A 25,890-nucleotide genomic window follows, 5' to 3' on the forward strand; every position below is an offset into this window, starting at 1 on the left:
ACTAAGTATAAGACCTATTTCTGTGAGCTTTCTAAGCATGCTATGACTATTGTTCCCGATGAGGTAGCGAGAGAGTTTGCAGATTTGTGAGAGGATTAACTTTCTCTACCAAGTCGTATGTGATTCGAGCAGCCAAAGAGGGGGCTTTCTTTCAGTCAATTATGAGCACCACCAATGAGGCAGAGTTGATGCTTTTAGAGGAGTTTGGAGAGCCCAAGAAGACCCATTCTTTTTGTCAGTTTTTTGGCGCCTTATCTGAAGACAAGGGTTCATATTGAGTGAGTGAATCCTTTTAGCGTCGTGGATCGGTTCATGCTTTTATGCCAATAGTTGAGAGTAGGCAGTCAACCTGAGGATCTTATAGTTATAGCCGAGGTGGTCATGGTAGTTCATCTGATACGAAGCAATAATTATCTATGTCGATATCTTACTTTCTTGTGGGGATCCAGGTCATATGATTTGACAGTGTCCTCTTCAAACTTATTCAGGATCCCAACGTTCTTATTCAACTGCTCCAGCTAGGGATTCAGCGCCTCCATCCAGGGGTCGAGGCACAGTTCAGTCCGATAGAGGTGGCATGACTTCTGGTAGGGGTATTCCAGCTCTACAGGGTGGAGGTAGAGGTTCTACTCAGACAACAGGTAGCCGTAAGGGATAGTGTTATGCTTTTCTAGTGATGCCTGAGGCTGATATTTCTAATGTTGTGATCACAAGTATCATCTCAATTTGCCATCAACCTGTGTCTCAATTGTTTGATTCGGGATCTACTTTCTCATATATGTCCACCTATTTTTCTGTTGGGTTTGATATGTTGTTTGATTGCATGCATGTGACTATTCATGTTTCTACACCAGTGGGTGAATCCTTAGTGGTGGATCGAATGTATTAATTATGTCTTGTTTCTTTGGTCGGGTATGATACTTGGGTAGATTTGATCATTTTGGGAATGATAGACTTTGATATTATCTTGGGTATGGCTTGACTCTCTCCGCATCATGTTATTGTTTATTGTTATGCTAAGACTACAACCTTAGCAATGTCGGATGTATCGAGAGTTAAGTGGATGAGTGCTAGTGGTTCCTACCCTAACAAAGTTATCTCCTTTATTAAAGCTCATAGATTATTTGAGAGAGGGTATTTATCCTACTTGGCTTTCATTCGGGATACTAGCGTTGAGCCATCTCCCATGGATGGTGTGCCAGTCGTTCAAGAGTTTTTAGGTATGTTCCCTATTGATCTTCTAAGTGTTCCTCCAAATATAGATATTGATTTTGTGATTGACTTGGAGACGGGCACCGAGCCCATCTTTGTTCCTCCTTATCGTATGACTTGACCTGATTTGAAAGAATTGAAGGACCAGTTATAAGATTTGTTGAGTAAGGAGTTTATTCACCCTATTGTTTCTCCATGGGGTGTTCATGTATTGTTTGTGAGGAAAAAGGATGGATTCATAAGGATGTGTATTGATAATCGGCAATTGAACAAAGTGACAGTGAAGAACAAGTATCATCTTGCTCGCATTGATGATTTGTTTGATCAGCTTCAGGGTGCATCTATGTTCATGAAGTTAATAAATGTGGTATTCCAACCTTATCTGGATTTCTTTGTAGTAGTGTTCATTGGTGATATATTGGTGTACTCCAAGACCGAGGCAGATCACGATCGACATTTGAGGATTGTACACTAGAGATTGAGGGAAGAGAAACTTTATGACAAGTTCTCGAAGTGTGAGTTTTGGCTTGATTCTGTGACATTTTTGGGACACATATTTGTCCAAGGATGGTAATTGGGTGGATCCAGCCAAGATTGAGGTAGTGAGGAGTTGGACTAGACCTACATCAATTATTGAGATCCAGAGTTTTGTGGGACTTGCAGGCTATTACCGATGATTTGTTCAGAGCTTCTCTACCATTGCATCTCTTTTGACTAGATTGACTCGGCAGAGTGTGAGTTTCCAGTGGTTTTATAAGTGCGAGGAGAGCTTTCAAAATCATAAAACCTTGTTGACGTCGGCTCTAGTTTTGACTTTAACCAGGGAGGGTGTGGACTTCACCCTGTATTGTGATGCTTCTAGAGTCAAATTAGGTGGTGTTCTTATGCAGAAAGGCAAGGTGATTGACTATGCCTCCAGACAATTGAGGACCCATGAGAGGAATTACCCTACCCATGACTTAGAGTTTGCAACTGTAGTGTTTGTGCTTAAGTTATGGCTAGATCATCTGTATGGGGTTCATTGTGAGGCTTTCATGGACCATCAAAGTCTTCGGCATATCTTCATTCAGAGAGATTTGAACTTGAGGCAGCACAGATGGCCTGAACTACTGAAGGACTATGACTTCACCATCTTATATCATCCAGGGAAGGCCAATGTGGTGGTCGTTGCTTTGAGTAGGAAGACTTTTATCATGGAAAGTCTTTCCGCTATTAGTGTGGAGGAGAGACCATTGACTAAAGATGTTCAGAGGTTAGCCAATAATCTCATCCGATTACAGATTTCTGAGGAGACGGGTGGTTTGATTGCTTTTATTGAGGCTTGTTCTTCCTTAGTTGAGCAGATTTGTATGTGTTAGTTTGATGATGAGATGCTGTCTCATTCGAGACAAGTTAAGGAAAGGGGAAACCAATGAGACTGTCCTTGATTCTGATGGTGTCTTGCGGATTAGAGGCAAGATTTATGTGCCCAAGGTGGGCGAGTTGATTAGACTTATTCTCGAGGAGGCTCATTGTTTCCGATATTCCATCCATTCGAGTGCGGCGAAGATGTATCATGACTTGAGCCAACACTATTGGTGGTGTGGTATGAATAGGGATATTGCAAACTTTGTTTCGAGGTGTTTGACTTGTCAACATGTTAAGCGTGAGCACCAGCAGCCTGGAGGTATATCTCAAAGGATGCATATTCCTACTTAGAAGTAGAAGCGGATAACTATGGACTTTGTTGAGGGACTACCAACCACTGTGGGTGGTTATGACTCCATTTGGGTGATTGTTGATAGGTTGACCAAGTCCACCTATTTGATCTTGGTTCGGGTCAAGTTTATGGCAGAAAAGTTAGTCGAGCGTTATATTAGTTAGATTGTGCGATTGCATGGAGTCCCAATTTCTATTGTCTCTGATCGAGGTTCGTTATTCACTTTCCATTTTTGGAAGGCTTTGCAGCATGGTTTGGGTACTCGGCTAGAGATGAGTACAACTTTCCATCTTCAGACAGATGGTCTGTCTGAGCAAACGATTCAAGTGTTGGAGGACATGATCCGAGCTTGTGTGATTGATTTTGGTGCTAGATGGGATCAACATCTGCCCTTAGTAGAGTTTGCCTACAACAACATTTATCATTCCAGTATTTAGATGACCCCTTTTTAGGCGTTGTATGGAAGACAGTGTAGATCTCCGATCACATGGTTTGATTCAACTGAGATGGATTCATTAGATACAGACTTTCTTAGAGATGCTATGAAACAGGTTCATATGATCCAAGGTAGACTATTGATATCCCACAGTTGACACAAGAGTTATGTGGATTAGAGAGTTCGACCCCTAGTGTTCATGGAGGGTGATCATGTTTGGCTCTGAGTGTCACCCATAAAGGGTGTGATGAGGTTCGAAAAGAAGGGCAAGCTTATCCTTAGATTCATTGGAGCTTTTAATATTTTGAGTCATGTGGGAGAGGTGGCCTATAAGTTGGCCTTGCACCTAGCTCGTCAGTTGTGAATTTTGTGTTTTATGTTCCAAGCTTCGGAAGTACATGCCGGATGAGTCTCATATACTTTCCCTTGATTCAGTTGAGCTGGGTCCATACTTATATTTTGAGGAAGAGCTTGTAGCCATTTTGGATAGGCGGGTATGGAAGCTTAGGACCAAAGAGATTGCTTTAGTGAAAGTGCAGTGGAAGTATCGTACAATTGGTGAGGTGACTTAGGAGACAAAGTCGAATATGCGTGCCAAATATCCTCATCTCTTTGAGGCTCCAAGTACTTTCTTTTGCTTTATGTTCGAGGATGAACATGAATTTTTAGTAGTGAATAATGTAATGATTTGGTCGGTCATTTTTGGAAAGTTTCATGAATTTACCATTTTTCCCTCCTGGTATTAACCCCGGGTATTCTCTGATTGAGTTTAGAAAAGCTGATTATGAACTTTGAGTTTAACGTTGAGAATTTTGGTTAGTTTTGTGTTTTGAAAGCTAAGTTGTTAAGAAAGTGATTTTTGTGTCTTTTGGAGTTTTGAGTGTCATCATTAGTCTTGGAATGTGAAATTTGATTCGTGAGAGTTGTTTCGAGTCTTTTGAAGATTTCAGGTTTCAAGTTGTGAAATTATGAAATTTTAGCTTTTGGGTTTACTTTGGTCAACATTTAGAGTTCAGATGCTTGGATCGAAATTTTGAGAGTTTTGTTGGATTCAGGGGTTGATTTTTGGCTTAGGTGAGGTTTTGGTTGATTTTTGAGATGTTTCAAGCTTGTTTTAGCTTTTGTAGGCGTGAGTTAGTTTCTTGTGGTTTTCATGAATGTCGGGTCAAGGAGACCTCATATTAGTGTTTTGACAGATTCATTGAGTTGGGAACGTCGAGTATAATTGATTTGCATATGTGGTTTGTGTGTACGTGATTCCGAACAAATCTCGAGGTTCCTTTCGATGTTTTAAATTTTGGCTGTGCTTTCTGGTGTTGCAGGCCTCACTTTTGCGAAGGTCCTGTTGCTTAAACAACCTCCTCTTAAGCGAAGGATCTGTCACTTAAGCAACTTTTGCTTTTGCGAAAGAGGCTTTGCTTTTGCGACGCCTGCATTTTTAGGAATCAAGCAAACCCCTGGTCGTTTTTGCGACATCAGAGAGAGTTTTTGGCCCCATTTTACCATTTTTGAGTTTTGGGAGCTTTGGGTGTTTATTTGGATCATATTTTCGAGGAAAATCTTTTGGATAACAATTCTTATTTCTAAATCTTCAATTACCCGTTATTATTTATGGATTTATGTGTTCAAATCAAGTTTTCGAAATGAGAAATTTGGGTTATCTTCAAGAACCGGGAAATTAATAAAATGGTGATTATGAAGTGATTTTGATTTCTTTTTCAAAATGGTTTTTTCTAATGAGTTCCTAAAGCCTTAAACACTAATTTTAAGTATTGTTTTTCGGATTCAAACCACCATTTGGAAATTGGATTTTGAGTTGATTGACATATTTCTCTATATAATTGATGTGGAATTGTTGTTTTCGATGAGTGATTGTAAATACTTGATTATTATATATTCTATGGCTTTGGAAGTAATACAGAAGGGGAAGACTCAATTTGTGGAGTGATTGTTGATTGATTTAAGACAAGTGACTTTCCAAACCTCATTTTCTAGTGTACTTCTTGTGTTGCTTGTGTGTCAGGAGAAATGGGATGAGGTGAAGGGTTAAATTGTCCACTTAATACATCTAAATGAATAAAAAGGGATTGAAATGAAAAAGGCTATGTGTTGAACATGATGATGTGAATTGTTTTATTGTGACACTTGTTGATTGATTAATGAAATGCTTGAAGCATGAATATGGACTTGAATTGTGTGAATTGTTGTCTCTTCTGTGTGGTGTGATATTGCTTATATGCTTTGACTTTGAACACTGTTATGAGACATGTGATGAGTTATGAAGCCGAGGTCTTTGTCGGCGAGTGTTATGTTGCCGAGGTCTTTGCCGGCAAGTGTTGTGATGCGGTCTTTACCAGCGAGTGCTATGAAGTCAAGGTCTTTACGGGTGAGGGTTGTGATGTCGAGGTCATTTCCGGCAAGGTATAAAGCCAATGAGAAATGGTTTCGGCTGATGAATTGATATAAAGCCGATGGGACATGGTTCAGGCTGGTGATATTGTGCCGATGAGAAATGATTCCGACAAGAGATTGATTAGTGTGACTTGATGCATTTGATGTTTATGCGTGACTTGATTGCTAATTGTGATTTATATACTTGTTGCAAGTGACTGAGCTACTTGACTTTGAGATTGACTTACTTGATTCGTTTGATCAATGATCGTGACTATTGAGTTGTGAATATTGGGCCTTGTAAGTCGTGTATTGTAGAATTGCTAGGTTGAGTTGATTTATGTGCATGTTGTAGTTTGAGGAGGTTCGATTGGAGTGTAAAGGGTATTCGATTTCTAGCTAGATACCTTGTTTATTAGGTTTCTTGTTGGGTTCCGTGTTGTTGGTACTCACCCCTTGCTTCTACACTTGTGTAGGTTTCGAGTTCGGACCCGCATGACCTATTTTTCCTTATTCTTATTTCAAGGTTTGTCGAGGAATTGAAGAGGTAGTTGTTTGTCAATTTGGCAGGCACTCTTTTACCTTTTCTTTATACTTTGTTCTTGACAAATAAAGATTGTGACTAGTACTTATTTCTAAATTCCGCACTTTATGTATCTAATAACTTGTACACGTGACAATCATGTTTTGAATGAATAAGTTTTCCGCCTTTGTCTTGTTCTTGCTTTATTTCTTTCATTTTCGTTGGGTTGAGACTGACTAGTCTTTCTTTTTTAAACTACGTGTCAATTAAGGTGGTGCTTGAAACTCCATTGATTTGGATTGATGTGTTAAAATTAGAAGGCACATTAGGTGGAGAAGTTGAAAATAAAGTTGTTGGATTTTTGTCTTTCGAATTTGTGGCCGATGAACTTTTAAAGTTTGTGATTGAAAGTTGTTGTAAGTCAATCGAGTATTGAAAATTATTGTTATTGAAGTGATCAAAATTGATTTAAAGAAAAAACTTTTACATTACTCCATTGTTGAGATTTGAAGTTGGGGTTGAGCTATGGTTAATTTTTGTTGTTGGCAGGGACAAAAATTATTTGGGTCCTTCTAATTTATCTCAATCCTTCACGTAATTACATATTTTGGGTATTAACCAGATAAAAAAGATTTGGATTTTTAAAATTAATCCCAACCTTTCACATGTTTCTTCTAAGGTTGGGACCCACATATTTAATGGATTAAGGGTATATTTGACCCAAAGTATAACGGGAGGGATATATTTGGTCCAAAAGTATAACGAAGGGTATATATAAACTATCTCTTATAGTAAAGGGGTATATTTGACCATTTTCCGTTGATTTTTACACACAACATTTAGACCTTTGCCATTACCATTTTTTTCCAAACAAACATTTATTCTCTTACTATTTTTCTTCTTGCGAACCATTCCGCCCACAATTTAGTGCAATCTTCTTCAAAAAGTTGAGGAAAAAAAAGAAGAGAAAGACCGCTTTTAAAAGAATATGAAAACTTCAGATCAAGGGAATTGTGTATAAACTTGAGGCGTGTATAGTTGTATATTCAAAAATATACATCCAATCATTGGTGCTATCACTGCTATGCATACTCTTTCTCTTTTTCATCTGTATCCATATCAAACCAAAATAATTTTTGCTACATATTGTGACCAATTGATTTATTCCAAACTTATTAAATAACCCAAAAATTTGATTGATTCCAATCTTAACCTAGTTACAATAATAAAAAAATGGAAAAGGATCAAAACTATCCTTAAACTATCCGAAATAGCTTAAATATACCCTTAAACTATATTTCGGCTAAAAAATATCATTTTCGTCAAACTTTTGGGTCACACCTACCCTTCTAGTTAACGGAAGTATTCATGTGTGTGTTAAATGCCACATGGATCCACATATGCACGTCAAACAGACCCCACCTCCACATAGATGACTACGAAAAAGGATCAAAATTATCCTTAAACTATTCGAAATAGCCTAAATATACCCTTAAACTATATTTCGGCTCAAAAATGCCCTTCCCGTCTAACTATTAGACCACACTTGCCTTTCTGTTTAACGGAAGCATCTACGTGTGTGCTAAAATGCCACATGGACTCCACATGTGCACGCCAAACACACCCCGACCACCTCCACATAGATGACTTAAAGCCTTAATTTCACCTTTTTTTTCCCTCATTTCATCCTGAAAAGTATATATTGAACCAAAAAAAGAAAAAAACATCTGCGGAAACTTGTATACGTAACCGAATGAAGTAGAAAAATTGCAATTTGATGACCATTTCAAACACAATAAAAGAAACGATCTAAGGTATAATATAAACACACTCATTTTAATTAATCAATTAACACTAAATTATTATTTTAATTTCTCTTAATAAATTAATTTTGTTTAAACAAATCTTAGCGAAGCTTTCTTGTTGATTCAACTCACGGCCATGGCGCAAAATAGCAGTTGTCGTAAGAGACATAATATACTTATCACCGGAACTCCAGGTAGAAGGAAGACGCCTACAATGGCTTCCCTGGCGGTGGTGACCGAGCTCCGTCACATCAACGTCTGCGATTTCGCTAATAAGGAAAACTTGACGAACAACTGGGATGACACCTTCGATTGCTACTACATCAACGAAGACCAAGTAAGTCTTTATAGATTTCTTAATTTAATTTTTTTTTTGTACAAATTACCCTATTTTTGTTCAAGTTTTGAGCTTTTCTGGTCCCTAATCTAGAAGATGCTTTAAATGATTGTTAAGGAAGTTTTAGATTTTGTGGAAAGTTAAAGAAACATTCAATGTATAGATGATTTAAGGATTAGATAGCAGAATTAATTTAAATTTTGTTTAAGTTGTGATCTTCAAAGTACAACATATTAGTATTGGGATAAAATGGAACTGAATTGAGTCAATGTATATTGTATATTCATATAGATATACCCAAATAAGGAAAGGATGAAATGGGGGGGGGGGGGGGGGGGGGNGGGCTCTAAATTGTCTATGTGGAGGTGGGGTGTGTTTGGCGTGCACATGTGGAGTCCATGTGACATTTTAGCACACACATGGATGTTTTTTGTTAAACAGAAGGGCAAGTGTGGTCTAATAGTTAGACGGGGAGGGTATTTTTGAGCCAAAATATAATTTAAGGATATATTTAAGCTATTTTGAATTGTTTAAGGGTAGTTTTGACCCTTTTCAATGGAGAAATTGTTATGTGAATAAGGAGCAGACCCCTCCTATGCAATAGGTCATAAATCATACAAAACAAGTAATGCGTACTAGGTAAGTTGGATGGGATGAATTCCACCCAGAAGACAAATTCTTTATTTTTATTTGGTTCGAACATGAGATCTCCATTATGAAAGTCTCAAGCGGGTCACAAGATTTTTTCCCCTCTATAATCTCAAAAAATGGGATGCAAAGAATTATATTTTAGGTGGACGTATAGGAAAAATGGTTGAATTGTCAAACGAGATACCCTACAAATATTTAATGCAAATACTTTACTACTTAACCTTTTTATATACGACTCTTTCTGCATTATTATTGCGACTAGACTATGCAGCAAATATTACGCAGTCCTTGAATTAATGTTTGAAACTTTGGACAAGTCTTCATTTGACATTTCCCCTTCTTCTTTCTTCTTACTCCTATTTTATTTAAATGCTCCAATTTCTTTTAAAGGAAGAAAATATATCCTTGTAACAGTACTATAGACTTAATTGATTTGTGTATCGAATTGATGGCTAAAGAACGGTCGATGGAGGCAACCCCTACTTGGGCGATTGCTGTGGTTTGCTTCATCTTGCTCGCTATTTCCATTTTTATTGAACAAATTATTCATCACATTGGAGAGGTACGTACGTAAGTTCTTATTACTATATATATAACTTGTTTGTTTTCTTTTACTAGATCGATATGAATGATTTTCATTTGCAGTGGTTACTGGAAAAGCGGAAAAAGCCTCTATATGAAGCACTTGAAAAGATCAAAGCTGGTAAATTCAAAATACATATATATATATATGTGCATCAAATAATTAATATATATAGTGACATATTTGGTGTGTGTGTGTGTAACAGAACTTATGCTGTTGGGATTCTTATCACTGTTGTTGACAGTGTTGCAAGAACCAGTTTCTAACTTATGCGTCCCCAAGAGTATTGGTTATTCATGGCATCCTTGTAAGCCAAAGGAAGACGCCCAGTCTGAGTATGAGGTTACTTCATGTGACAAAAAGGTACCTAAGTAGGGATTCAAACGGTTTCGATGAACCGCTTTTCTCTACATTATATATTATTCATTTTAATTTATGGGGTTACGTTGTTAAAAATTAATGCAGGGAAAAGTCCAATTTGCATCTTCATATGCAATACACCAGCTCCATATCTTCATCTTTGTGTTGGCAGTTGCTCATGTATTGTACTGTATAGCAACTTTTGCTTTGGGCAGACTAAAGGTATGTATATTATATTACCTTTCGTCATTCATATCATTTTCTTTTTCTTTTTCTCTTCTTTGCTTAATAATTTTCTATCTTGATTAATTATTTAATTTGTAGATGAGAAAATGGAGGGCATGGGAGGATGAAACAAAAACAATTGAGTACCAATTCTACAACGGTTAGTATACAACAATTTCAATAATATTTTTCATCACATCATTCATTAAAGTATAAAAGTATACATCATCATAATATTCCTTCCCTCCATTTAAAAAATCATAAATAAATAAAAAAGACTTTGCAATTTTATAGTTCTAAAATAAAGTTATGTCAAATGTACCAAAATATTTTTTTATCTTTTAATTTTAAATATATCACGTAAAAAACTGAAATTAGAATATTATAAAAAATGAAAAAAGACTATTTTTTTCTAAAGAGACTAAAAATAAAATCAAGTCATTATTTTTTAAACTATAGAAGTAGGAAAAGACAACTCTAGCCCTTAATCATTAGATAATTAGAACCTTAGACCTAAGCTTAGTATACTTGATCCATAACATGTGAAATTCCATTGATGGTGAGAATACATTTATGTATATTTGAGTAGAAATATATTAAATACTATATTCAAAAATAGGTCCACAAACATTTCAATTTAGCTACAAATTGATGTGACATATATCTAAAAAGTTTGGACACGTCTGTTGTTATTTATTTGTTTATACCTCCAAGTGGAGCTATTGGATAAGTAATGTGAGTAAGGGAATCATTTGCAAGTTGCACCTTCGCCGTCTTTTAATTCTACTAAATTAATTGACCGACACTTTATTTATACTCCGTTCGTTTATTTTTAATTATTATAATTTCGACTTTTAGAATCAAAGTATTTTAATAAATATTTTACGATATATTTTTTTATCATATTAATAAATAAAAAGGTATAATTTAGTACTTTTCTTATAATATATAATCTAATTTAAATTTAAAAATTAATCAAATTAACTTTCAAGACAATTAAAAATGAACTATACTTATTATTGCTCTCATTCGTCTCCTTTGTGGTTGACTTACTTATTTTCAATTACTTTAAAAGAATGTTTGGTTTTTTTTGACAATTTTTTATTCTAACTTCTCACTTTAGACGTTAAGATTATAAAGTAAAATATATTTTGAAATTTAAAATTATATAAAGAAATTCATTATCAGAAGTCCAAATGAGAGAAAATTAAAATTATTATTGTTGACTTTAATTATTGGTATTTGATGGTTGCAGACCCTGAGAGATTCAGATTTGCAAGGGAGACCTCGTTTGGACGTAGGCATATGCATTTCTGGAGCAAGTCGCCCGTGTTGCTCTGGATAGTGAGTCAATCATTTCCATCCATTTAATTCATTATATATATATATATTATTTATATTGTGTAAATAATCAAATTCATTTTATTAGGTTATAATTATTAGGACCTTAATAATTAGGTGTTATGTGACAATTAGTAAAGTAAATCTCGAAAAATTTTGAGTAAGAAGGCAAACGAAAAAGATACAAATATTTAACGTGATTTAGTCAATCGATCACAAAAGAAATGAGCAATAAACTATATAAGTATGAGAATATAGAATATCGAGAGAAATAACCTCATACAATTTACTCGGAATAATAAAAGGTTTACACTTGTGTCTAACCGTTTCTCTCCCTACAAAAAAACTCTCAAAGAATGAACTTCTATAATTCTATTTGTAGAGTCATAAACTTTTTCCTAAAAAAAGAACTATCCAAATATGAAACTTTATAATTTCCTTTAAAGAAAGAAAAAAGAAAAGGAAAACCCATAAGAAACTAGGACAAACAATATCTAATATTAATCAATACATATCTATCATAAAATTTATTTACTAGTAGCATAAATAATTATGTAAGGATTCATTAAACTGATATCTTTTGTGATTATATTTACAGGTTTGTTTCTTCAGGCAATTCTTCTCATCAGTAGCAAAAGTTGACTATTTAACCCTTAGACATGGGTTCATGATGGCAAGTCAATCTCCAATATAACATTAATTATACCATATCCAAAATATTATTGAAAATTAACCGCAGTCTAACCTCTCTTTTTTTATCCATGTAATTAACTGCAGGCACATTTAACTCCACAAAATCAAAATAATTTTGATTTTCAAATATACATTAACAGAGCAGTTGACAAAGACTTCAAAGTTGTTGTTGGAATAAGGTTTACATCTTTTTTTTCCCTTCCTGTCACACAATTCCTCTTTTACTAATTCTATATGATAATAATAATAACATTATTTATGTTGCAGTCCTGCATTATGGCTCTTCACGGTGCTATATTTTCTGACTACTACCGATGGTACGTATTAAATTGGCCTTATTTCACATTTATATATTCTAATTTTGAGTGTGCACAAGTAGATATACGTGTCATAATATATGTAGGGTGCAAATTGTCACGTATTGATATGTGTGTCTATTTGTTCAATTTTATACAAATTTGAGTGTCTACTTGTTTACACTCAAAGTTGAAGGACATAAATGTGAGTTAAGACCAAGTTAAAACGCATATTTATGTATTATGGCAGTGAAAGGATTATTAATTAGTACTTGAATAAACCATATCTAATATTAATTGAAACTTGTTCCTTTTATTGGACAGGATTGTACTCGTATCTTTGGGTGCCATTTGTCCCACTTGTAGTAAGTTCATTCATTAATAAGAGTAATATATATATATTCATTCATGATTGAATAAAGTATAAATTAATTATGAAAAAATTAATTAAAATGCAGATTATATTGCTGGTTGGCACAAAACTTCAAATGATCATAACAGAAATGGGAGTAAGGATTTCAGAAAGGGGAGACATAGTAAAAGGTGTACCAGTGGTGGAGACTGGAGACCATCTTTTCTGGTTTAATCGCCCTGGCCTTGTGTTATTCTTGATTAACTTTGTGCTCTTTCAGGTACCTTTTAAAAACTCACTAATTTTCATATATAATATTCTCTCACTTACTTTTGTTTTTAGTCTGTTTAAAAAAAGAATCATCTATTTCCTTTTTTGGTAATACAAGATTAAAGTACGTTTTGACATAACTTTAATTTATGATGATCACAAAATTGAAAAGACAAACTCTATATCAAATCAAACTATGTCATTCTATTTTAAAAATATAACATTGGTACAAACTCCTAGCTTGGAATTTCATAATGATTTTTTGTTTCTTGCAGAATGCGTTTCAAGTTGCTTTCTTTGTTTGGAGTTGGGTAAGGAGTTGGATTTCCATTTTCTTTTTTCTTTTGGAATGAAATTTGAATATATTGTCCTGAATATTATTTTTTTTCCTTTAAATTTTCAGTGGAAATTTGGATTTCCATCTTGCTTTCATCGGAATGCTGCAGACCTAGCCATAAGGCTAACCATGGGGTGAGTTTCACTTGCAAAAACACACTTTAGATTGCCAGAATTATGCTCAAAAACTCTGATATACATTCTTCCTTCCTAGAGGGTTCAGGAAGGGTAATCAATGAATGACCATTTTCCCTACATAATAACATGATTTTTTTCGAGAAATATGTTACTTCTTCTGTCTTAGTTTATATGATTTACTTTCCTATTTAGTCAATTTCAAATAAAATGATGTATTTCTATATTAAGTAACAATTTAACTTTAAACTATCACTTATTTTAGATCACAAGTTTCAAAAGTTAGTCTTTCTTTCTTTCTTAAACTATGTGTCAAAATGATCAATCAAATACGACAAACATCATGGAAGTTGAAGCATATTATATTTTCAGGGTGATCATACAGGTCCATTGCAGCTATGTGACTCTCCCTCTTTATGCCTTAGTTACCCAGGTAGGTACTCTGATCTACATTATAAAATCTTATACATTAAGCATGAATATATACTGATATAGAGAACTTTGTAGATGGGTTCTTCAATGAAGCCTATCATCTTTGGTGATAATGTGGCAACAGCTCTTAGAAGCTGGCACCATACAGCGAAAAAGCGGGTGAAACATGGGCTATCAGGACACACCACCCCTGCCAACAGCAGACCAACCACACCATTGCATGGTACCTCCCCTGTTCACTTATTACGCGGTTATCCACAATATAATGAGGATAGTGTTCAAGCATCTCCACGGACATCCAACGTCGAAAATGAAGGGTGGGCTAATGAAATATCCAATGACAATCAGGAGGGAGAGATCCTGCAGCATGCCTCCACTGATCATAACAAGCAAATTGAGATTACAATGTCAGATTTCACTTTTGGAAACAAATAAATGATCAATGTATATGTAAAAACTAATCTCCTCTTCAATGTTTAAGTTCATTACTGTAGATGGATCCTAGATAGTTCAAGTGCCTGCTTGCTAATACACACAGATTTTCATTCCATATTTCTGTTATACTTATATGTACAGAATATATAGCTACCCAATCACATAGGATTAGCCTATAATGATGTGACATAAGAATGATATATAGTATGTAAGATAGTACATGATATATAGTATATATATAAAATTACTCTACGAGATTTCATATTGGTTGTTGCTACTTTCAATATGTCTTTGACTACTTGAGCTTTCATCAAATGATCGATATCTATGCTCGTTAGGATCTGCACCAAATGATTGATGGATACCATATGCTACACTATATGCAAAATGAGGTTGACTGATTGTGGAAAATTCATATTTTTGAGCCAATAAATTCATATGATAACCATGCTAACCATTAATTTGAAATAGATTATCTTAATTTATTATTCTACGTATGTCTCTAAAACATTTATCTTATTAAAAAATTTTGATAAAAAATTGTAGAAAAGACTGGGCATTCTCAATTTTGAATTCAATGAACCCTGTAATGTTACCTTGAAATGGGCATTGATATTTTTCAGAAATATTTACTTGAATATTTTCACCATCAGTCCCCATTTTCTCATGCAACATTTCAATTAATTCAACGTAGTTGGCCAGAATAGACATGCTAACAATCATTCTGACACATTTGTTATATCTAAATCTATTCATTTAAGTTATTATTTCATCATCCCAATACAAAGAAACCATTACATTGTCTTCAAAATTAGCCATCAAAAATCCTGCACACAAAACTAAGGTATTATTGCATTATAACTATTAGAATATTTTTTAAAAATACATTACAGTATATAGACAAGCTATACCTATTAAAACTTTGTAAATGTTGTAACAATGGAGCACATAAGAAGAATCTTTGTAGAAAATTATTGAAATGTGCTCGAGCAACACAAAGAAGGAAAGCAAATAAATTAAAGTACCCGAGTAATGCAAAGAAGGAAAGCCATCAATCAAGGAACACATATAATTCAGCAGAATCAAGTCAAGATAGCCACAATCCTAGTATCTGACTAGGACAATCAATCAAGCAAAATCTAGAGATAAATTAGGACGCAATCAAGAATGACACAAAGATCAACTCAACCAGCAAGAAGAAGATGTAATGACCCGATTGTTCATTTTTGGTAATTTCTGCAAATTTATCATTTTTTCCCGATATTGACCTGGAGTTTTTTGTGATTAAGTTTTGAAAGTTGATTTCAAACTTTGAGTAAAAAGTTGTGTATTTGATAAGTTCTGAGTTTGAATGGCTAAAGTTGTTAAAAAGTGATTTTTGGAGTTCTTTGGAGTTTCGAGTGTCAGAATGAAACTCTGTTGATTCCATCAGTCTCGGAATGAGGTTATCGTTGTATGAGTGTTGTTAGTTTTAGATTCGGAGTCCTTTTGAGCATTTGAGGTCCTAAGTTGGAAATTTGTAGAAATTTTTGCCCTTAGGTTAACTTTGATCAACATTTAAAATTCAGATGCTCCAATCGGAATTCCAAGAGTTTCGCTGGATTTTGAGGAGTGATTTTAGGCCTAGGTGAGGTCTTGGTTGAATTTTAGAGGTCCCGAGCTTGTTTTGATCTTTTTAGGCGTTATGTTCATTCCTTGTGGCTTTCATGACTTTCAAGTTAAATGGACCTTGAGCTTGCAATTTGATGGTTCTATTGTGTTTGGAACATTGAGTATAATCAATTTGTATATTTGATTTGTGTGTACGGGATTCTGAACAAATCTCGAGGGTCCTATCAATGTTATAAAGTTGATTGTGTTAGCTGGTGTCTGCAAGCCTTACTTTTGCAAAGATCAGTCGCTTAAGCGACCTTTGCAGAAGCGAGGAGTGCTTCGCTTTAGCAAACTTCGCAAAAGCGAAGAGGGCTTTGCTTTTACGAGAGTCGCCTTTTTCGCGGGGTTTGCTTTTGTGAACCTGAGTTGCTTTTGTGACATCAGAGAGGGGTTTTTGGTTCGAAATTTTTGGGGTTTAATCCCATTTTCCATTTTTGAGCTTGGCAAAATCGTTGGAGGCGATTTTGAAGAAATATTTTGTGCTAAATATTTTGGGTAAGCTTTTGTGACCTTAAAACTTCATTTCCTTTCGATTGTTTATGGATTTTAACATCAAAACTTGAGATTTTAATTGAAAAATGACAAGATTTTTCAAGAACTTGAGTTCTTAACTAAAATGGTGATTGTGAAGTAATTTTAAGTCCTTTTTCTAAATGGTTTTTACCAATGAGTTCCAAATGTCTTGGATGATGTTTTAAGCAAAGTTTTTTGTATTCAAACTTCATTTTCGGAATTTGGTTTTTGAGTTGAATGACCTATTTTCAAAGAGTGTGAATTGGGTATTGTTATTTCCAAAATCTTATTGTGATTACTTGATTTAATTAGATTGTCTGGCTTTGGACATTGTTCGGAAAGGGAAGACTCAAGTCGTGGGTTGATTGTTTGATTGAATTAAGGCAAGTGATCTCTTAAACTTTGTAATATAGTAGAATCGTATATTTTCCTTCATTCTGTGTATTGGGAAGCATTGAGAATGAGGTGATGGAATTATTGTTCCACTTGACTAATCTTAATGAATAAAGAGGGGATTAAAGAAAAGGCTATGTGTTGATTATCATGCTTTGTGAATTGCCAATGAGAAATGGTTCTGGTTAGTGATATGATATAAAACCGATAGCAAATGGTTTTGACTAGTGATATAAAGCCGATGGGATATGATTTCGACTAGTGATATAAAGCCAATAGAAAAAGGTTTCGGCTAGTGATGTGATATAGAGTCGATGGAAAATGGTTTTGACTAGTGATTGATATAAAGCCAATGGGAATTGGTTCCGGTAAGTGATGTGATGTAAAGCCGATGGAAAGTGGTTCCAACCAGTGATGTGATATAAATCCAATGGGAAATGGTTCCGGCTAGTGATATAAAACTGATGGATAATAATTCCTGCTAGTGATATTGTGCCAAAGGGAAATGGTTTCGGCAAGAGTTGACTATTATGATTTGATATATTTGATATTTGTGGTTGACCTACTTGTTACTTGTGGTTGATCTACTTGTTACTTGCGATTGACATACTTGATACGTGTTGGTTGTTGAACTCTGACTATTGAACTGTAATTATTGAGCCTTGTGAACTGTGTATTGTAGAACTGTTATGTTGAGCTGACTTCTACGCAAGTTGTAGTTTGAGGAGGTTCAGTTGGGATAAAAGGAATACTCGTTTTCTAGCTAGTTTGTCTTGTTTATTAGGTTGCTCGTTGGGTACCGTATTGTTTGGTACTCTCTCCTTTCTTCTACATTATATAGGATATGAGTCCCGTATCATGCGACTTCTCTCCTCCTCCTATTTCCGAGGTCTATCAAAGGATTGTTGAGAGGTAGTTACTTGTCATCCCAGCGGGCCTTGTAGTTCTTTATTTTATGCTTTGTTCTATATGAGAAACAAATACTTGAGACTTGCAATCATCTTTAAATTTTGCACTTTATGTATAAATGACTTGTACATGTGACAACCAGATTTTGGGGTTATAATAGAATGAATAAATTTTTCGCTTATATCTTGTTCTTATTTCTTTTTTTATTTTTCTTTCATTTTATTGGGTTGAGGCGCACTTGTCTTGGTGGAAATAGACAAGTGCCATCACGTCTATTTTTGAATCGTGACAGAAGAATTCAATCAAAGTCGTGTGAAGATCATTAAGAGAAGCTATCACAAGGAAGAAAATCGATTTGCTCATGCACATATCTAATATGGACATAAATCATCAAATCAACCTCAATCAAGGAATCCATCAAATTCCTTGATTGAAAGAAATACCCTTGGGTCTTCCTTTCAAGATAAATCAATCGATCTATATAAACCTCCCTTAGCTTTAGTTGTGAGTACGCACTTCACCTGAACGTGTATTGTTTTCTTCTTTTGTCTTTAATAAAGTTTTGTATTCTCTTGAGTGTACAGTTGAAAACAAAAGAAAAAAAAAGGTTTGAGTGTAGGTTATACACGTAGAGACTGTGTCAAAGTAAAATATTTGATTTGCATATCTTTGTGTTATGAGTGATTTTGAAGAATTTACAAATACTTTGTGTTATGAGTTATTTTGAAGATTTTAAAGGTCAAGTAATGTTGGGAGGATCCATAAGTTATCGATTGCAATAACAAAGCGACATCAAAATATTGGGATGAAGATTCTTTTAAGAAGTTTTAAAGAATTCTATGTTTGTTTACTCTTCTTTTGTTGCTTCACATTTTTTTCTTGTTCTATTCTGTTAATTTTTTTAGTTTATTTTCTCCTTGAAGTTATATGAGTACATACGTTCATATATATAATCAGTTAGTCTTGATTTTGGTGCTAAAATACCTTATCATTATTGACAGGCATTTTAGTGTAATTAAAGCATATGAGTGACATTCTAATATGGAGATGTTGATCAAGTTAAGGTTGTTGAAGATCGTGGAAGAAGAGATAGGAGAAGACTATGTTGCTTTGGACTTGAACAAGATGGTGTCGTAAAAGAATTATACATTAAGATTATTTTTAGAATTGTAAAATGCAATTATATATAATTGGAGAAGTGTTTTGGAATCTCAAAAATGCATTTGTAGCTACATTATATAATTCTTGTAACTTATAAAGCTTGTGTAAATTCTTCAATAGAGATGAAATTATTGAATGCAGCCATATATACATGTATATAATTCTCATTTGTAATTTTCACCGAACAAGAACATGTATATAATTGTTTATTTTTCGTAGCAAATGAATATATTTAGCTATAATTCTATGTATTTCATGGCTAAAAGGTATTATTTTTAGCTACAATTCAATAATTTCGTGGCAAATACTTTATGAATACTATAGCCACAAAATTAAGCTATAGAAATAGCTATAAAATCTAAATTTGCATGGCAAACAAATTAAACATTTTGCTACAATACAATACTTTTGTGTCTGATCTATGAAAATAGCTACAACTCTTTTTTTATTGTGGCAAAAGAATAAAATAACTTGCTATAAATATATTTTTTGTGGCAAGACTTTGGTATCAAAATAGATACAACTCCAAAATTATGTAGCAATGGATATTAGTTCTTAGCCATGGGTCATGTAAAGTTTGTAGCTAACTTTTAGCCACGCTATATCTTGCTACGAATGCTACAGAAATAAATATTGTAGCTAAAGTGGTTAGCCACGAAAATTTTTATATTTAGCTACAATCGGTTTTGTGGCAATATATGTCTTTTCTTGTAGTGATATCAAACAGGAGTTTAGAATCTTTGTATCACCTAAGTTCCTTTCAAGCTCTAAAGGAAACCTTGAAATCCAAGGGGACTGGACTAGGCACCACATTTTGTCTCAACTCTCTCTTTCACTATACTTACCTCACTATACACTATAATATTTCACACTTCTCTCCTCTTTTTTTGACATACACTTCACAAAGAAAGAAACACCACTATTTATATGGGAGGAATTCTTCTTTGTATTGAATAAGAATAATGTGGATAATAATGTACGTAAATAAGTGGTCTAAAGGTTACATAAGTTATAATGTATACTGAGGTAGAATAATGGGTGAATCATAGTGGTAGATCATAGCAATAGTGGCTACAAGAGTTACACCAAAATAATGACCACATTCTTGTCAACTTATACCACTAACATATGTACTTAGTATTTTAATTTTAATATTAAAATGCATAAACACCAACATTAACTCAATTCAATTTTAATCTGTCCAAATCCAATTCATCCTTTGCCCATTTGCCATCATTAATTGTGACCATTGCATTAAACTCTACTACGATTCCAACCATGTGACCTTAGCGCTTGTTTGGTACGCGGATTAATTAAATTATCTTGAGATTATAGTATTAGATTATAATTCCTAAATTAATTTATCACACCTAGCTAGAAGATTGAGATAAAATATTCATAAGTTGAATGGGATAAGATGGAATATCCCATGATAAAATCTGAAATTATCCATCTTTATCTCACCTAGCAAACGATCCGTTAAAGAGATTTGAATTTGAAGATTGAGGCATACATTTCCCAAAACTATTTTAAATTTGCATGTATGTACCAATATACTTTAATTTTTATTTGCAAAAATGAAAAAGCTAGAGTAAACATAAAAAGGTAGAAAAGGAAGGCGTAGAATGTGAAATAAAGTAGTAAAATCTTTTTCTTTGTACAAAAAGGGAGATCAAAGCAAGCTGTGGAAAAAACCCTGCTAGGAATATTTGTTGAGATTGAAGGAAAACAAAGAGAATACTAATTAGCATCACTTTTGATGATATGTTGCTTTTGGAAAACGATATGTGCACCAAACGAAGTGCCATATTTTGGTTTAATAAAGCTGATGTCTCCTGTCGTGCCACCATCTCCACCTATCAACCAAAAACAAAAATACCAATAAAGTTAAACCAATATAATGTCACCATTAAATATAAATATCCCCTTAGAGGGGTCTTTATATTGTTGTTATATTTAAAAACAGTTTTAGAAATTTTTATGTTTCTACAAGATCATCACAATTCCAGTGGTTTTACCAGAAATAGTATTTTTTAGAAAAGGGAAAAGACTCAAATACGTTATCAAACTTTGGAAAAAAGGCTTATTTATGTCATTCGTTAAAAGTTTGGCTTATTTATATCATTTCCGTTTGAGAAAAGGTTAATCCATGTCATTATTTGTTAACTGAAATGACATAAGATGAGCCAAATTTTTAATTGGATGACATAGATGAGCTTAGTCTCAAAGTTATATACTACATATTTGAGTCTTTTCCTTTTAAAAACTAATTTAATTAATGATGTGACCAAATCATAATTGACCACGTGTGAAAAATGATTTTGCAAAATCAATTTTTTTTCAATTAACAAATAATGACATGAATGAATATTTTCTCAAACAGAAATGACATTTTGCAAGTTCTTAAAAGATGACAGAGATGAGTATTTTGCAAGTTCGAAAACGTAATACTATTTTGCAGTAAATTGCAATGTTGGTAAATGAAGGTAGGTGATAAGACATACCAGTAGAAATCCCATCTGGGTCGGACTTTATACATACGGTTTTCACCATGTGGGTAATCAGATACAGCCCTCTTGGTATTTTGAAAAGCACAACAACCAATGGAATAAATTCCAATGAGTAAGACAAGCATGACAATATTAAGAACTGATATCTTTTGCCAATCCCTTCTCACATCTTCAAGAACTCCAGCTTTGCATGAATCACACTCATAGCACAACAAATTTGGATCATTGTTCCATTGGTAACAATCTGCCTCTTGTGTCATTGTTGTCAATCCATAGTTGCATGCTGTTGGTGGTTTGCAACATCCTGACTGTCAATTCAGAAAGACTTTTGAAATATATGGTCTAAAATAAGTCATACATATTTATGTAGTTAGAAATTATTTCATCAAGAGTAAATAAACATTTTGAAGATAAATTTTTACTAAAGTATCACTTTTTGGACTAATAAAAAAAAGAAAATAAGTCCTATAAAGTGGGACAGCCGGACAGATGGAGTAAATATTATCAAATTCCAATTATGTCCACTGAACTTGTAAAATTGCAAATATATATAATTATTCTAATCAGATAATGCGCTTACACTTTATACATACCAATTATTAGAGGCGGGTTTAAAGGGGGTCGAGGATGTTCACCAGAATTCTCTAGGTCAAAAATTATATTGAATATATAAGTTTTTTTAAAATTTTTATGTGTAGATTTTGAATTTTCTAAACACAAATATAAAGGTTGACTTAATGATTTAATATTCTTGATCTATTTTTTAAATCCGTTAGTGAAAATTCTGGATTAGCTATGGCATATGATGGATGATAATATTCTTGATCTACTTTAAATCGTATAAAATTGGAATATAATCGCCTCCGCCCCACCACCCAGTAGAGAATATTGAGAAAAGCATACTAGCAACAAGGAAAGAGGCAAAAGATTTTACTTCTCAAGTCTCAACAAATTAAAAGAGAAGACAACAACCAAAAAAATAAAAATAAAAACAAAATATAGAAAAAATTTCATTTGTTTCTTGGATGTATATCCTCTACTAGTTATTTTATATACTTCAGTCATTTTTTATATGGTAAAATAAACAAAACCACCCTATAATTTCCAAAAAATGGAGAAAAAAGAAAGAACACTTGTCCAAGTTCTTGGTAATAAAATTAGCTGGATTTAGCTAATATTCATCAATACTAGTGTAAATACTTATCATGTAATCATCAATATACACATACATAGTTCAAAGAAGGTATGAAATGGGAAACAAATAGCAACTAATAGGAAAACAGTAACAACAACAAAATAGTAAAATAATCGAAACACCATAAACAACAGATGACGATAAAAAGTAGAAGCAAGATAACTCTCTACTATCTACTAATTATCTACCCTTATCTACGACTCTCACACCCTCCAATCTATGGTCATATATCCTCGGTAAGGTGAAACGACGTTTTATGACCAAAGACATAACAAAAAGTTTATTATCTTTAGATATGATGTTTATAATAGTGAGAGGTTAACATTCAAGGCACGTTCCTAGAGACTAGTACATACCTGGATAGGAGTCAAATCTTTGGTAAGATAATCATATGGACTCCAAGTAATAACATTAGCACAAGTCTTGGAACCCAAAATACAAGCTCTAATAGTGACCCAATATTGAGGATCCTTAATCCTTTTCCTTAGCCATGGTGAGTAATTTTGAAGATGATACTCTTTATATACTTTACCAGGCACATCCATTCCACCACCTTGGCTTGTTACCACAAAACCAAAAACAGTTAGCCCCATCAATGCCCCTATGAGGAACAACATGACAAATAAGTAGAGCCAAAGTGCCCATGCAACATGGAAACAAGCTCCAATGAAACCAGCCAATGAAACTATGAGGATTATGAAACCTATGAACAAGAGTGGTGTTTGGAGGAATTTCTCACATGTTGTACTACTCCTTGCCATCCATAATCCAGCACCTATGATTGGAATTGATGCTAATAGTGTGAATAAATTCAAGAAACCTATTACTGTGTTGCTAAATCTATACATAGTTTCTTCACTTAATTTTCTAGTTTACTAGGTGCTTGGGTTTGGAGGGTTTCTTTAGTATACATATTTTGCTTTTCTTCTTGATCACCTTTTTTTATAACTACTAGTACTAGCTTTTAAAAGGGTGGCAAATTATTTTAAATAAAAAGAACCTTAGAGTGGAGTATGGCCATTGGATTGATTACTTTATGGGTAATAAGGAATATTTTTATTTGGATAATAGTGAGTGACCAAAATTGAATTCTTAGCTATTAAGTAAATATATTTCTCACATAGAATATAGTCATTCAACTCGACTCGCTTGTTTGTCATGCCTATGGGTGAAGAATCTTATCCTCATAGGCTCGGACAAGGTCCAAACCATAGGAAAAAACTCAACGATAAAAAGTAGAATAAAACCAGCTTCTCTAAAACACCACAACCCCCTCCCCCAATCGGAAAAAAAAAAGAAAAAGTAATGGGTATACGATAAAGAAATTACCAAGTAAGCTTTGTACCTTTTAGACACTCGTAGTAGACTTTCACTGTCATTTCGGTATTTTGACATTCTTTTATAATCAGCAAAAATATAATGTAATGTATATTATACTCGGGAATAGTGTGTAAAGTGTCTAATTAATTGAGGATATTAGACATTTTTGACAACAATAATTCTTAAACAATGATTTTTGAGTTTTAAAAAAGTACAAACTATTATATCAGGAAGCTTCAAATAGGCTTTAATAGAGTCCAAATTTTCATCTTATTTTCTTCCATCCAAAAGTGATGAAACAATGCTTAAAATCAATAATTTAAGCTCAAATACAAGATTAACGTTTATTTCAATCAAAATTTAGCAAATAAATTTGATTTCAGATCTGATTTTTCACATAGTAAACTAAAACATCAAACTCTACTAATTTGAAAAACTAGTTAGGGTGATTGAATAAAAGGCTAATTAAAACTTTACTGAAAAGCTAGTAGCTACCTATTACCAATGGACTCAATTTAGTCAAGCTAACATAGAAATTATCAAAAATCATTTCGTTTGAAGTGCCTGAATGTGTATGAGATATACAACATGCTCTTCAAATATATATATATATATATATGGCCAAACACATATACAACCCCTCTAACTTGCCCTCATTTTTCATTTTGGCACTCCAACTTATCCTTGTTCCATTTTAACCCTTAAACTTCATTTTTTATGTCCCATTTTAACACGAAATATTATTTTTATGATTTCTTTATTTTTATATATATTCTTCAATGGCAACTTCTTATTTTAAATTGACATGTGTCAGTTAATTTTAGTTAAAAAAATAAAAATTAACAAAAAATAATTCTTTTTAAAAAATAATAATTTATTTTTAAGAGTTTTATGTATTTTTATGTGAAAGATAACCGACGAAATTGTGTTGGTTTTCTTTCTTAAAAATCACCGACAATCTAAAGTCAATCGAGTTTTAACATTTTTTAGTAGTGTTATTAGCAAAGAACAAGAGTCTTTTTTACTCGTATTGAAGATGAGTTTTTTTATTCGTATTGATTTATATTAAAAATAAAAAGTGAGTATTTGCGTTTAATTTAGATAGCCTAGATTATAAGAAATAATAAATAAGTAGTGTTATTTAATTTAATTGAATGTTTAAGAAAGAAAATCAAAGAACTTTCGTCAATTTAATTTCATGCAAAAATACAGAGAAATCTCAAAAAATAATATTATTGTTTGAAAAAATTTATGTTCGTTCGCGAATATTTAATTTTTTTACGAAAATTAACAGACACATGTCTATTTTTTTAAAATAAAAAATTGCAATTGAAGAACATAAATAAAAAAAAATCATAAATATTAGTATTAGTGTTTAAATGGTACAGAAAAAATGGAGTTTAAGGGTTAAAATGAAACAAGGCTAAGTTGGAGTGCCAAAATGAAAAATGAGGGCAAGTTTGAGGGGTTGTGTATGTGTTTGGCCTATATATATATATATATATATATTTATTTATTTTTCATGATTTTATAAAGTTATTCAAAACTGGTGTGGTGGAATTTTTTAAAATTTTGTTCATTCATGTTTTGTAAAGTTTTCATCAAGATTTTTCATGAGATGGTATGGGTTGTAGGGATAAAGCATGAAAAAGAAAGAAAACAAAATTAAGTGAGAAGGGGTTAGTCTTAATATATAAATGAAGTCAAGCTTGATTGAGAAATTT

The 25,890-nt window shown here is 33.3% G+C and overlaps 3 protein-coding genes across 3 annotated transcripts; 2 read left to right on the top strand and 1 right to left on the bottom strand.

The window, feature by feature from the left end:
- Positions 1–1,456: 1,456 nt before the first annotated feature.
- On the top strand, positions 1,457–4,735 carry LOC125855882 (uncharacterized). The gene is made up of 8 exons (XM_049535539.1): positions 1,457–1,678; positions 1,899–2,464; positions 2,556–2,685; positions 2,997–3,050; positions 3,151–3,264; positions 3,364–3,462; positions 3,734–3,910; positions 4,670–4,735. The coding sequence occupies exons 1-8, from the start codon at positions 1,457–1,459 to the stop codon at positions 4,733–4,735; spliced, it is 1,428 nt and encodes a 475-aa protein (XP_049391496.1).
- Positions 4,736–9,380: 4,645 nt separating this feature from the next.
- LOC125854541 (MLO-like protein 12) lies at positions 9,381–14,568 on the top strand. Its single transcript, XM_049534127.1, has 15 exons — positions 9,381–9,616; positions 9,700–9,757; positions 9,843–10,000; positions 10,103–10,219; positions 10,322–10,382; positions 11,478–11,566; positions 12,162–12,236; positions 12,341–12,435; positions 12,524–12,573; positions 12,877–12,917; positions 13,011–13,184; positions 13,450–13,485; positions 13,578–13,645; positions 14,018–14,078; positions 14,153–14,568. The coding sequence occupies exons 1-15, from the start codon at positions 9,503–9,505 to the stop codon at positions 14,510–14,512; spliced, it is 1,557 nt and encodes a 518-aa protein (XP_049390084.1). The 5' UTR covers positions 9,381–9,502; the 3' UTR covers positions 14,513–14,568.
- Positions 14,569–20,769: 6,201 nt separating this feature from the next.
- LOC125854542 (tetraspanin-6) lies at positions 20,770–23,798 on the bottom strand. Its single transcript, XM_049534128.1, has 3 exons — positions 23,203–23,798; positions 21,646–21,959; positions 20,770–20,997 (listed from the first exon to the last, which is right to left on the bottom strand). The coding sequence occupies exons 1-3, from the start codon at positions 23,692–23,694 to the stop codon at positions 20,958–20,960; spliced, it is 846 nt and encodes a 281-aa protein (XP_049390085.1). The 5' UTR covers positions 23,695–23,798; the 3' UTR covers positions 20,770–20,957.
- Positions 23,799–25,890: the final 2,092 nt, after the last annotated feature.

This window comes from Solanum stenotomum, chromosome 2, assembly GCF_019186545.1.
Source record: "Solanum stenotomum isolate F172 chromosome 2, ASM1918654v1, whole genome shotgun sequence".
NCBI classification, from domain to species: Eukaryota; Viridiplantae; Streptophyta; class Magnoliopsida; order Solanales; family Solanaceae; genus Solanum; species Solanum stenotomum.

Excerpts from the sequence above, each read along its gene's own strand:
- LOC125854542 (XM_049534128.1), bottom strand. The coding sequence starts at position 23,694 with ATGTATAGATTTAGCAACACAGTAATAGGTTTCTTGAATTTATTCACA. Across the intron at positions 21,960-23,202 it reads AAGATTTGACTCCTATCCAG|TCAGGATGTTGCAAACCACC; the intron begins GTATGTACTAGT and ends CTGAATTGACAG. Across the intron at positions 20,998-21,645 it reads CCCAGATGGGATTTCTACTG|GTGGAGATGGTGGCACGACA; the intron begins GTATGTCTTATC and ends TTTGGTTGATAG.
- LOC125854541 (XM_049534127.1), top strand. The coding sequence starts at position 9,503 with ATGGCTAAAGAACGGTCGATGGAGGCAACCCCTACTTGGGCGATTGCT. Across the intron at positions 12,574-12,876 it reads TTTTCTGACTACTACCGATG|GATTGTACTCGTATCTTTGG; the intron begins GTACGTATTAAA and ends TTTATTGGACAG. Across the intron at positions 13,185-13,449 it reads TTAACTTTGTGCTCTTTCAG|AATGCGTTTCAAGTTGCTTT; the intron begins GTACCTTTTAAA and ends TGTTTCTTGCAG.
- LOC125855882 (XM_049535539.1), top strand. The coding sequence starts at position 1,457 with ATGTGTATTGATAATCGGCAATTGAACAAAGTGACAGTGAAGAACAAG. Across the intron at positions 2,465-2,555 it reads TTGACTAAAGATGTTCAGAG|ATTTGTATGTGTTAGTTTGA; the intron begins GTTAGCCAATAA and ends TTAGTTGAGCAG. Across the intron at positions 2,686-2,996 it reads GCAAGATTTATGTGCCCAAG|GTTGACCAAGTCCACCTATT; the intron begins GTGGGCGAGTTG and ends GATTGTTGATAG.